This window comes from Genypterus blacodes, unplaced genomic scaffold (genome assembly GCF_046128005.1).
Source record: "Genypterus blacodes isolate CSIRO-AG114 ecotype Tasmania unplaced genomic scaffold, CSIRO-AGI_Gbla_v1 ptg000156l_1, whole genome shotgun sequence".
NCBI classification, from domain to species: Eukaryota; Metazoa; Chordata; class Actinopteri; order Ophidiiformes; family Ophidiidae; genus Genypterus; species Genypterus blacodes.
Genome location: NW_027466957.1, coordinates 7,985,001 through 7,998,425, shown reverse-complemented (window position 1 = coordinate 7,998,425; position 13,425 = coordinate 7,985,001). Strand labels below are relative to the sequence as shown.

Below are 13,425 nucleotides of genomic sequence, written 5' to 3'. Positions count from 1 at the left end.
TTGAGCACAGCCAAACCGCAGCACTCAGTCACACCTCACCATCGTGATATCTAACGCTGGGCAGCCCTGGACCTCACTCAGCCTTATCCCTCCTGAGACACACATACACACACACACACACACGCACACACACACACACACACACACACACACACACACACACACACACACACACACAGAGTTAGTGTGTGTGTGGGGGGGGGGGGGGGGGGTCATTATGTTGAACTTTATCGGAGCCCCTTCCTGCTTTTCTGCACCGGCAGATTTGATGCGCATGGCCGTGTGCCAGAGTAAACACGGGGCGCACTTATCAGTCCAACTAACGGCGACAAGTGGTGATGTGGGAGCCGGGAGAGGAGACCGCAGTAAATAGGCACAAGTGATGGCGCACGATTTCGCATCAGCCTTAATTATTGCGTGTATTCAAAGATAACACCTCCCGGTCTCGTCTCTAAGCTGATTTATGCGGCGTCTGGCACGTTTTCGATCGTTTCCCTTGCGAGAAAATCATTCGTTTCTATTCAGAGAGATGCGAGCATATGCACGTTCCATCCAGAGACAGAATTGCGAACCATTTTCGTGCATTTCTGAGTGGGGAGCATGTGTTGTGCTTGAATATTTATGAGGTAAAGCGCGCAAAAGCTCTGTTGGATAGATGTGAATGTCAAAAACCGGAAAGGTGTGCTGATGTGCCCATCTGGTAGCACTTTCACGGTGCTTACCGTGCCGTATGTGCCCAAAACGGAACCCTCCGGATCTGCAGAACTAATCTGAGAGCCGGGAGACTTTGGAGCGCAGGAGGTGGGACGATGACCTGTCATTAACCCCTGAGATGAGCGGAACTTAGCCGCGGCGCAAATTCATCAAGTCCATCTTCAAAAGGAAAGAGGAGATGTGGGTTTCAGCTTGTAATGTCTGGATATGCGCTCAGCATGTGGCGGGCTCTTAAATTACTGACTAATCTTAAATCAGATCGTCAAATATACCTGGTAAATATCTCCAAAACAATCTAAGATAACCTGAATCTGATGATGTAACACAGTGTGACCCAACAACTCACTATGATTGATACTGACGGCTCTATTTCTCATAACATTTCAATTCAGATACTCAGATAAGAGTTATTTAATGATATTGATCTATTGTTTAATCAACGGATAACCCAGACACCCAAACTCTGGCTTGAACACGTTGTTATAGCAGCGGATTGTGATAATGTCCAGAAATTACGCGCGGCGAAAATAAACTTTTATCCTCTGGTGGGTGAGGTAAATGTGAATGAGGCGCTGTGGCTGAGCGTGATTCGGCAGAGCGTCTGTAGAGCTGCACGCACAGAGCTGCACACACAGTGGGCAGAGGGACAGAGGAGGCAGGCTGAGGAGGAGGAAGCGCGCTCGCTTATCGCGTCATTCTGGGTTTAGGCGTTGAGCAGGAAACAGCCTTTCCTCTCGGATTGTCGCAGTAGGAACAAACACACATTTTTGTCTTTACTCAATGCACCCCTCGGCTCAGAACACGCGGAAGCCGGTCAGAAGGAAAAATGCCTCCTTCGATAGAGATTGCTGTCCTGCTCCTCGGCGTCTTGGCTTTGGAGACGCGCCGCTGTGCCATCAGCGCGCTGCACATCCAACAGGCGTTCGCGTCTCCAAACCAGACCAATAACTTTGTGGTGGATCGGGTCTCCAGGAAGGTCTACCTGGCCACCGTCAACACGGTCTACCAGCTGAACGGCACTTTGAGCGTCGAGGTGGAGAAGAGGACCGGACCGGTGGAGGACAACCTGTTGTGCCATGCGCCGCAGCTGCCTCAGGCTCCGTGCGAGCATCCCAAAGCCCTCACCGATAACTACAACAAGCTCCTGGAGCTGGACCGGGAGCAAGGGGTGGTGGTGGTGTGTGGATCCGTGTATCAAGGCTTCTGCGAGCTCAGGAAAATGGAGAATATCTCTGAGATCGCGGTGGAGTTCCCACCTCAGGGGGAGAAGACTGTCTTCCCCAGCATGCTCAACATCGCTGCCAATCACCCGAACGCCTCCACCGTCGGGCTCATATTCCGGAGCCACGGCGGAAACACCCGGCTGCTCGTCGGGGCCACTTACACGGGGGCCGGGACCCCGTTTTTCCCCAAGAATCACAGCAAGGAGGACCTGCGCTTCGAGAACACGCCGGAGATCGCCATCCGCTCCCTGAACACCCAGGATCTATCCAGACTCTTCACCTATGACATCAACCCTTCGGAGGATAATGTATTCAAAATCAAACAGGAGGTAAAAACCAAAAACAAGCTGAACTTTGTCCACGCGTTTATGCAGAAGTCTTACTCCTACATCGCCTTCAATAATGACGCCAAGATGGGACACAAGGAGAGCCAGCCGAACAGCATCCTCGCCCGGATCTGCTTGGATACCGACAACCCCCGAAAATCCACCTCGGGTCCGGAGAGCAAGAAGCTCACCGAGTCCTACATCCAGATGCCTCTACAGTGCGGATTTAGTGGGAACATTTACAACCGGTTGCTGTCCGTGTACCCGGCGGAGATCCAGGCTGGCGGAGACGCGGCGGGCACGGAGCTCTACCTGTTCGGTGTGTTCTCTAAGGCGGACAGGAAGTCTGCACTGTGCGCCTTCAAGTTTGGAGACATCGAGGAGGAGATCCGACAAGGCCGAAGGAACTGTTCCAACTCCCCCAGCAGCGACGTGCAGGTGCTGGACAGCGTCATCCAGGGCTCCGGGGCAGCCTGCATCCAGAAGGAAAACCTGGTGGTAAATAAGATTTCTCAGTCAATAGAACAGAAAACACGTGTAAAGGCATGTAAGGGATTGATTATGTTTACTTTATAATTCCTTTTACTGCATGACCTCTAAAAAAATGCAGTGTGAGTTGAAACACAAGCGTGGAGAAGAACTTGGCAGAATTCAGAGTTCAACTTGAGATATTTTCACAATTTTAAGAGGAGAAGTTTGACCTTCTTGTGTTTTTGAATCGTTCTTATTTCATACTTTAAGTTGATGAAACTAGTTGGAGTTTGTTTTCGTTGTTGTGGACCTAGACAAACAAACTCCTGACTGCTCTGTGATAGTTAACCCCTCTCTAGCCGTTCTGCTCTTTGACCTTTGGGCTCATGACCTGCAGAGAGGCTCTCCCATGTCACGAGCAGAGGTCACCAAAGCAGGAGAAACGCTCCAAAACAACACAGGGGGGGAAAGAGAGAGAGGGGGGGTTTATGGGAAGGATGAGACTCCTCAGATATCACACATTTCCCTCCTCACTATGAAATGATTCTTCCTCCATTCAACTCATAGACATGTTCTTTTCTATCAGTCTGTGTTCTTAATTATAACTCAATTACTAACTTAGTGTGGATAAAGAGCTTCCTTGTAGTAATTACATGCTCAGATACCATCAAGATCAGATCTGAAAAGAATAAAACAAAGTGTCTTTTTGAGCTTGTGCGTTCCTCTCGCATACCAAACTAACTAACTGCCCTCGAGGGAAATTCGGCATTTGGCCTGATAAATACAGCCGCTCTTATTTGATCTTTTAGAAGGATCCAGGCAGTTTTTAGGAGAAATTCCAGCTTTTTCATTGTGCTGATATTGACTGACAGAGTCGAGGTCAACAAAGGCTCAGGATCACTGTGCTGTCAGGTCAGGAAGTCACACTCCTCACTGGGACTTTCCTCCTCCTCCTCCTCCTCCTCCTCGGCTGTGACCCACGGCGACGCTCCCATGACTTCACGTCTCTGACAGACGCGTTCCGTCTTTTGTTGTTTCTTGTTTTCCTGCTTTAACCCGACCCGCTAAATGCTCAACCTCTCTCAGAAGAAAGATGAGTCACTCTGGAAGTTTGTAGCATTTAGGCTGATATGACCGCTGACTGACTGGGGGCCAAATCTGAGGGAAAAGCAGACACAATTTATGATAAGACAGATGAGGCCCGGAGCAGAGAGGCTCGTGGGAAAAGAGTCTTGAAAATATCTACTGTGCTTAATTCATTTTTTGCCTCTGCCTGCTAAAATATTCCGAGAATTCCCAGTAGACGTGCGTGCTCATTCAAGCGTAGTACTCATGTTTTATCACATCCCCAATGAGGATTTAAGTAAAGCAGAGACTTGCGGGTGTTGTAAGCTCTTTTCAAATATTGATCCAGAAATCTATGAAGTGATTTAAAGAAATGAAAGACACATTTATGATAAACTGTGATTATCTCCTCTTTCCACTTTTCCAGTTCTCTTCTGGAAAGGAAGTTGATTTCTTTCATTTTGTTCCGTGTTGCAGTTGCAGCCGGAACAGCTGGACTGCGGTGCGGCCCACCTGCAGCACCCTCTGGCCCTGCGGAGGTCCCTGAGGGCCGTACCTCTCTTTGAATACCCAGGCCTCAGTTCCGTCTCCGTGGACAACGTACACAACCACACTGTGGTTTTCCTGGGCACCAGCAATGGACGACTACGAAAAGTGAGACACAGGACACACACACACACACCAGGACACACATCAGGACACACACACACACACACACACACACACACACACACACACACACACACACACACACACACACGCACACACACATGCACACACACAGAATCAAAGTGGCTGAACAAAGCGTACAAACTATGTCCTCAGGTGAAAGTGTCGTTGTAGGATAATAATGTAATAGCAGCCATTGAGTGGAGTTAATATTTTTAATGCTATGGAGCCCTTAGGCTTGGAAAAGCTATAATTCTAACAAGGTGATGTCATGCTGCTCTGATGTGGTTGGTGAGTCTTGTTGCAGTAAACCAAGCATAGGTGCTTGATGAAGACGAGAGAACAAGCTGGAATGCGTTGCTTTCATCTTGTAGTTTCTCAGCACCGTGACCACCCCGACCCCCCCCCCCCCCCCCCCCCCCCCCCCCCCAGCTCCATCATCCATGACCCATCCTGGCCCATTAAAAGCTGGACTAAGTGGTCCTAATCATGTGCCCTGGTGTTCATCTGGCCTGGTTATTGTCTTGTAACGACGTCCAGAAAGCCACTTTAACGGCATCAGATGACGACGTGTGTGTGACTCAGCCGCCCCGGCCGCGTGTTGCTGATTTCCACTCTACGACCTGGAACATCTGCAGTGTTCCAGTGGGGTCCGGGCGTCTTGTGAAACTTCCCGTGCACAATTAACAGCATTCCTTAATTCTGTCTCAGCCAGCATTCCTGGTCGCCCCTGACTGAGCACGCTGAGCAGCACGGCCCTCCTGCCAGTGCCACAACGTCTCAGCTGTGTGTGTGTGTGTGTGTGTGTGTGTGTGTGTATGTGTGTGTGTGTGTGGAGGGGTGGGGGGACAACATGAACTGACTCTGAAAGCTTTCCGGCCCTATTGTTTTGCACCAGAATGGCACCTTTTTACAGCATTTAAATCCATTCTTCTTCCGCGGTGTTTCGTTTTGGGAATGCTAAAAGAGCTCCTTGTTTTCCTCTCCAGGATGAGAGGCCTGTTTTAGCTGGGCTGATCATGCAGTAATTGGTTTTTTGGAGGGTTAACACCGGATACACAGCGTTGGCCGCCATGGTGTAAACGGCTGTGTGTCTGTTTGTGTGTGTCTGTCCATTCCGTCTGCCTGCTTGATTGCCGGTTGGACAGTGTGTTTGTGTGTTTTTAGGTGTTTGGAAGTGTCTGCGGGCCAGCGAGCGGTCTCATGATTTCACATGTTTACTTACGTGAAGGCAAACCCCGTGATTACACGCTACATGTGTGTTCTCTCGGTGTGTGCGTGAACTTGGTCAACTATGTTTTATGAGTTTTCCCTTGTTATAAGTGTGCGTCTGTGGCAGCGTGCATGTCTGCTTCTCTCTCTCTCTCTCTCTCTCTCTCTCTCTCTGTCTCTCTGTATGTGTGTGTGTGCCCCGAGGATAGAGCTGTTACAGAGGTTAATGGTGCTGTTAGTGTGTGTAATGTGATTCTGACTGTGAGTTTGGCTCAGGCTAAACACAGGGGAACAGTGGTTGGGATTAAGTTAGACCTCTTTTACTGTGTTTGGGAGAGCCCTCAATGAAGTAATTTGTAATTACATGCAATTTTTAATGAAGTTCCCCCCCCCCCCACACTCACACAGACACACACATTACGGCTGACTTCCATTTTCTGCCTGTCACAGCGTCCGCTTTATCTCGCTCTCTCTCTTTTCTCATTCTCCCCCTCTGCCCACTCCAATGTCTCAGTTCATCACACGTCGACCCCCTCTCTCTCTATTTCTCTATTTCTCTATTTCTCTATTTCTCTCTCTTCCTCTCTCTTCCTCTCTCTTCCTCTCTCTCTCTCTCTCTCTCTCTCTCTCTCTCTTTCTCTCTCCACTCCATCTCACACATAAAAGGCCCTTTGATTCATTTTGGAAACAAACAGACTTTATCTCTATTTCTTTCTCTCTCTCCCTTGGTTTTCACTCCTCCCCCTCCTTCTCTCTATCTCTCCCCTCTACACACACACACACACACACACACACACACACACACACACACATGCGCACGCATAGAGACAGTGTGAGCAGCAGCTGGGCACACCTTGGTTGAATAGAGTCTTTCATCTGCAGGCAGCGAGACACACAGAATGGAGTCACCGTGACCTGGCAGTGCAGCAGGTGTTTTGTTGGTTGACCTGGTGGCTCTGTGTGTGTGTGTGTGTTACTGCTCATTCTCTGCTCCCCGTCCAGGTGTGTGGGCTGCTGTTTACTCACACTGTCTCTCTATGTGTGTGTGTGTGTGTGTGTGTGTGTGTGTGTGTTTGCTGGGTGAAGACATAGCACAGCTGCATGACACGTCGCGCCAAGGGAGCATGGTTGGTTTGGGCCTTTGTTTGCCTTTGTGTGTGTGTGTGTGTGTGATGTAATGAAAAAGAGTGATGTCTGAGGTTGGAGATAATGCTTCACCACACAGGTTAAGCCAAATGGGTTTGCTGAGCTTCTGTCTGCTCTGGTTTAAAGCTAACCAGAGGATCTCAGTGGGTGGTAATGGTTTGTTGAGTAAGTGTGGTAGTGTGTGTTTGTGGAATGGAGAAGTGACACAACCCGAGTTTGCCTCCTGATGCTGGTCAGTTGGCAACAGGAAGTCTCCATCGACAGAAAACGCCAACAAATCAGAAATGAAAACAGAAATGAGAGCTTTTGCTGTCTGCGTGACAGGAAGCGTCAGTCAGCACAGTTTGTTTTCCTGTGCCACCGTGTGTGTGTGTGTGCGTGTGTGTGTGCGTGTGCGTACGTGAGAACATGTTGCCTGTTTTATTATCTTGAGCCTCGCAGAGATAAATCACTGCTCAACGAAACAAGATCAGGCACATTACTTGAACAAAGCGTCTCCTAAATTATACCCCAGAACGTTTTAATACACAAAACATGTTTGAATGTGAAGGTTAGCAGCATTCATCATCATCATCGTCACACCAAACTGCAGCCATCATCACTCAGCGGGTAGCTAAGGACAAATACATTCACTCATATAACGTACGGTGCAGTTTGTGTGGCGATTCCTTAAACCAGCTTTTGCTCACACGTGCTTTTACTTTGAAGGGTTGATTTTACTGATTTAACTGCTAAAACGTATTTATCCCATATCTTTGAATGTTGGATGTTACTTGAAAGTAATAATACAGTATTTGTGGTAAAGTAAAGGACTTAAGTATTGTTATTATGTATTTGTTTTGGCTTGTGTCTTCTTCTCCCTCTCATATCTGATGTCCTTCCCACAGTTGACCTTCATGGCCAACATGACCTTGGCCAGTCAGTGGACCCTGAAACTGCCCGCCAGCGAGTCTGTTCACCACATTATGACCTTTGACCCCAACGACGGAAACTTCCTCTATGTCATGACCTCTCACCACGTAAGTTTCTCGACCGCGTCCTCAGACTTTCCACATTTCCACGTCGGCATCAGGACAGAGCGGAAACCGCCGCACGCCGCACGCCGCAAGCCACAGACCCAATTCCACATCCTCACCGCAATTTAGCTGCACAGTCACGTCTTTGTGGCGAGAGATAACACTGCGTCCTCACCTCAAAAGGTCTGAGCTGCCGGGTTTCCACAACATTGTGCTTCATAACAGACAGGATGTGGTTGCACGTCCAAGCGGGTCACTGCGGCGCATGTGCACAATGTGCCTGATTCAATCACGCCGCTTCCTGCCTCCGATACAAAGAACTGACAGTTTCATGTGTACGGCGATGACATAAAGCCATTTTTAGATGCGGCCATGATGACACTAACAAGGCATAATCATCCGCAGAAAGCTCTCATCATCATCATCATCATCATCTTGGATGCAGTGCCCACGTTTTCTTCCCCTGCATCTCAAACACACAGACCTTTAATAAATCGCTGTGTGTTGCTGCCTCCTTATTCATCTGTGCATTGATTTGTGTTTCTAATCTTGTGTGTCATCCGTGTTGTAGCTGCTGAGAGTGAAAGTGGCAGAATGTGGTCAGCACAGGAGCTGCGGCGACTGTTTGGCAGCGGGTGACGCCCACTGTGGTTGGTGCACCCTGGAGAATCGGTAAGAAATTTCTCCGCTTTACTCAATCTGACTTCTCTCTTGCTCTCTCTCTCTCTCTCTCTCTCTCTCTCTCTCTCTCTCTCTCTCTCTCTCTCTCTCTCTCTCTCTCTCTCTCTCTCTCTTTCTCTCTCTTTCTCTTTCTCTCTCTCTCTCTTGTTGCCAGTAACCCATAATTCAATCAAATCATCATAATCCTTTGGTGTCACACACACACACACTCCACACGCTGCTTGATGCAATCAGCGGACACACACACGCGGGGGGGAAACCCTTATTTTCCCTTTTGCCTGTTTTCACTGAAAACCTGCAGAATTCCACTACAGATGCTCATGTGAGTGATTGATTTGTTCTGATCATTAGGTAAAGTTTTTAGCAAAGGCAATACAAGAACAGATTGTTGTTGTAATAGAATCATTTCAGTGTGTCAGTGCTCAAATCCATCAATCACAGAAGCTCATTTGCGTCCCTGTCTTCAGTCTCAATTTCCAAAAACGTGGCTCCGGCTAAATAAATCTTGGTTCCCCGGTGGAGTTTGCAGGCTGTTTGTGGGATGAAACACAAAGGATCTGCTTTTTTATTACCTTTCAAATTGAGAGAGTAACATCATTGAGTGGAACGCTCCCCTGGTTCTTTGGCAGTTTTTTTTTGCAGGGAGTGACGGGCTGGGAGCGCCCGGCGACGAGTGACTTGGCTGAAATGTGAGTGTGAGTACACACTGGTAGTGAGAGTACACTGTGATTAATGAGCCTCTCTGGCTCTGTGCTCACTGGCTTTCATGGAGAACAAATATATATATAAATAAATATGTATAGGGGGGAGGAGAGAGAGAGAGAGAGAGAGAGAGAGAGAGGGAGAGGGAGGACGTCGAGCTGTGTTTGAGTATAGTTTGCATGTGTGTGTGTGTGTGTGTGTGTGTGTGTGTGTGTATGTGTGTGTGTGTGTGTGCGTGTGACGTGGTCGGTTGCTTCATGATTAAAGCAGATCAGCGGAGATAGAGGATTTGATGATGAGTTGTGCTGCAGCTCTGGAGGCTCTGGCATTGCCAAGGGGCATTGAAAGCTGGAAGAGTGGAACTGATGAGAGCTGTGTGAGCTTGTGTGTGTGTGTGTGTCTGTGTGTGTGGTCAGACTCTCTCTCTCTCTCTCTGTCTCTCTCTTGGTCTGTCATCTCCCTGTCTCTTCTCTGTATTTGTCTCTCTGTCGCCAGTCTCTTCCTCGCTTCACTGCATTTTTTCTTACCCTTGTGATTCTCTTTCTCTCTCTCTCCCCCCTCTCTCTCTCCCTCTCTCTCTCTGTCCATAGCTTCCTTTTCCCCATTTTATTTTTCAATAGCTTTTAGAATTTAGCCATACCTCTCTCTGTTCTCTCTCTCTTTCTCTCTCTCTGTCTCTCTTCATCCCCATCATCCTTGTCTCCTCCTCCCCTGATGCCCTTGTCCTCCCCTCTTTCCCTCTACAAAGGAGCGTTGATTGTGATGATGGTGGTGGGAGGGAGAGTGCACACTGGTTCTTTTGACAAGGAAATGTCAAAGTGTGTAAGTGTGAGCCTGTGTGTGTAAGTGTCAGCGTGTGTGTCTCGCTCTCAGAGGCCAGGGAGCTGATGTCATGTGTGTGTGTGTGTGTGTGGGTGTGCGTGCTGTGTGCGTGTTTGGTTTGATGCCGTGTTTGGCCAGTCATGCTGGCTGCTGCTGGGCTGGCGCTGTGGCCTTAGAGCCCGGGGGGGATCAGGGGTCGATGTGCGGGGGCGGAATGGTCTCTTCTCCATCACCTCACTGTCTGATACAGCTATACACACACATACACACATACTCCAACGCAGAAAACAAGACATACTGGAGTACTACGTATCTGGAAATCTGTGAATCCAAGACTGTCTCTGTGGGTGTCTGTTTGATTTTATGCATGGGTCTGACGTCTCAGCGTGTCTGCATGTCGGGCGAGAATGAAAGCTTGTCTGTTCCGTTGTTGGAGCCAGCATTGTTGTCTGAACAGAGAGCTCCTTCCCCTGCTGGAGATAAAGCTCAGTCCTTGATCACTTACTTCATGCTGGAGTCAGTTGAATCTGCTTACATGTCAAAGTGGCCTCTCATATCTACACTATTTGCTCTAAACAAACCGTCACGTGGCGTCTTTGACGTTCCCAAATGAGCGTGCCTATTTCTGTGTATGTGTGTGTCTCTTCTCCCTCTGTGAGAGTGCGAGGTTAGAAGCTCACATGTTCCCATGCTGTTTAACACGTTTAATGATTTATCACCTTAGCGGTCTTCTGATGAAGAGACACTTTGGGTAGTGATGAGTTTTCTCAGGTCATATTTTAGCTGCATATGTTGACTCTGTTTATTTTAAGGAGCTGCTTGGCAGGCGAGTTTGAAAGGCTGCATGCTGTATTTAGGCAGGTGATGATTGTGTATGTGTGTGTGTTTGCTGGATGTTTAGTTAGATCAGTTGCCAGTTAGTTTTTAGACAAGAGAAGAGCTGCTTAAGTGAATTATTCTTCATCTTCTTAAGAAAACAAGGAAGGAGCTAAAACAGTTACATCGGCAGAACACGTGTTCCATTCTCTCTGTTAATTATATGTAGACTTGTTATGTTATAATATAATATAATATAATATAACTTATATTATATTATCTTATATTATATTATATTATATTATATTATATTATATTATATTATATTATATTATATTATATTATATTATATTATATTATATTATATTATATTATCCAGTTTGTAACTTCAGTAAACACTGCTGCTGCTGCCACAATGAAAACAGAACCTCCGTAATGCAGGTAATAAATCTCTCCTGTGAAGTTCATGGGTAGTTGTGGCGGTGTGTTATCTGTAGCTGAGACAACACACTTCTCTGTGAAAACCTGTTTTCCATAATGAAAATGTTGAAACGAAATCAGCAGTAGAGTTATTGTGTTTGAATAGGGGGGCGCTATGCTGGAGATCCTGACCAGCGGTTTGGCTTTGAAACTATTTAGATTGATTGTAAATCCATCCAGCTTTGGCGACACAGTGAGTGTGGAGAGGTTCTGCCTTTGTTTGTGTCGAGGGGATTTTTGTGTGGCTTGTGGAGCCGCCGGGTTCTATTTTTAGTCCTGCAGCTGACCTCAAGGCCCCTCTCAGTCCCTCAAAGCCACTGGGACTGAAAATCTGGACATTCACTTTCCCCCGGACACAGGAGGCCTGGAGGCACACAGACACAGACACACACGTGCAGCCACTGACACACACTTTATTTTAAAACAACTGTGAAAGTGTTAGAGGGGAGTGGAATGTGCCAAGCTCATTTTGTGCCGTGTTGAGGGTGTTGCTAAATGGGGCCTCCTTGGTTTCTCCTTATCTGAGGTCACTTTGTCCTTTCTGCTCTGCACTGCGTGTGAACTTGTGCCGTGTGCCAGCCACTGCACAAGTTCATTAGTGAATCAGAAGTCAGAAGATGAGGCCACCTCGCTCGCTGGGTGCCCTCTCACATTTGCTCTGTCCAAAACATTCATAATCCTCACACACATCCATGCCAACACACACACACACATACACACACACACACACACACACACACACACACACAGACAAGAGTGTCGATTCAAAAACGCATTACAAATTAGGCTGGTCGCTCCTGTATTCAACTGTCTATAACTGGCCGCCGCACTCTGTGCCTGCGGGATGGGTCGTCATGGTGATGTGTGTGTGACCTGAAGTCAAGTAGTCTCTCGTGTTGAGCCAGACAAACTGACAGGCGAGGTCTGAACGTGACATTAAGAGACCGGAGCACCTCATAAATCTGTGGGAAACAGACCATGACACCCACCGGTGAGGATTTGTCAAGTTGTGGAATGGAAAGAAATGGCAAGCGTGGCCTTTTCCTCACACACAGGATGAAATGTTGACCTTCAAGCTTTGCTCTGGACTCACACCGGGATCAACAATATCTTAGTGTGGCAGGCGATGTGGTTACCAGCTGTAGCACTGGCAAGCAATTATGGGAGATGTTCTGAGGTGGAACATGCAGAGGGTATAGGCTGCATAATTGGCTGACGACGGACAATCGCACCCGAACATTTCACCCGAGTGTCTTAACGCGAGCTAACGAGGATGTGAGCCGGTGTTTTCCCCGGTCCTTAACGTCTGGCTAATGGTATCTGAGGTGGCCTGTCACGACTGGTCAGTTACTAAGACAGGTGCAGGTCAGGAAACATCTCTGTGCGCTGCAGCTGTAATTTCATCCGCCGGCTGAGGAATAAGGTTTGTCCTTTGTGTTGCAGGTGTAGCATCCAGAGGGAATGTGCTCAGGTCCAGCTGGCTCGCTCCTGGATCAGCCTGGGTGAAGGTCCCCTGCAGTGTCCCTCCATGACGCTGACGCCCTCGGAGATCAGCGTCTCCGCAGACATCAAGGTACCGTCCGCGCTTATTATCCGGGTTTGACGTTCACATGTGTGTTACGGACGTCTTAATGAACACACCGGTCTGATTTTGATCAAAGCTGGCAGGATAACGTATCAAGTTATTCAAATGACTTTGCCGTTTTTCGGAGGTGATGTGTGTTTCCCTTCCCCCCTCACCGGTCAGCGCTCCACCTAACACAAGCCAAATAACAGCATTGTCAGGCTAATGAGCAACCATAATTAAGCCCAAATTCAATTCTGACACCTCAAATATATGTGACCTTTAATTATTGCTCATAATTAGACACAGCTGAAGCGCAACGGGTCATTAATTGGGGATATTTGTTATGTAGGTCAGCTTGCAATAGATCCACCAGCTGCCTCGTTTCGCGGGAATCTTTCAGAGCGGCAGGAAACTCAGCTCAAGGTTGTCTACCCAAACAGGAAGCAGCAGGCAGGAAGCAGGAAGTCAGGACTTAGCCAGGAAGTGATCAATTCCAGCAGACAATAGAGACAGAT

At 47.9% G+C, this 13,425-nt stretch overlaps 1 protein-coding gene across 1 annotated transcript in view; it reads left to right on the top strand.

Moving 5' to 3' along the window:
- Positions 1 to 1,372: 1,372 nt before the first annotated feature.
- The window catches only part of plxnd1 (plexin D1), a 53,659-nt gene continuing 41,606 nt past the window's right edge, over positions 1,373 to 13,425 (top strand). Inside the window, exons 1-5 of the mRNA XM_076166544.1 lie at positions 1,373 to 2,761; positions 4,277 to 4,453; positions 7,714 to 7,845; positions 8,414 to 8,514; positions 12,787 to 12,916. Coding sequence (XP_076022659.1) covers positions 1,541 to 2,761; positions 4,277 to 4,453; positions 7,714 to 7,845; positions 8,414 to 8,514; positions 12,787 to 12,916 — 1,761 coding nt within the window. The 5' untranslated portion in view covers positions 1,373 to 1,540. The remainder of the gene's footprint in view (positions 2,762 to 4,276; positions 4,454 to 7,713; positions 7,846 to 8,413; positions 8,515 to 12,786; positions 12,917 to 13,425) is intronic.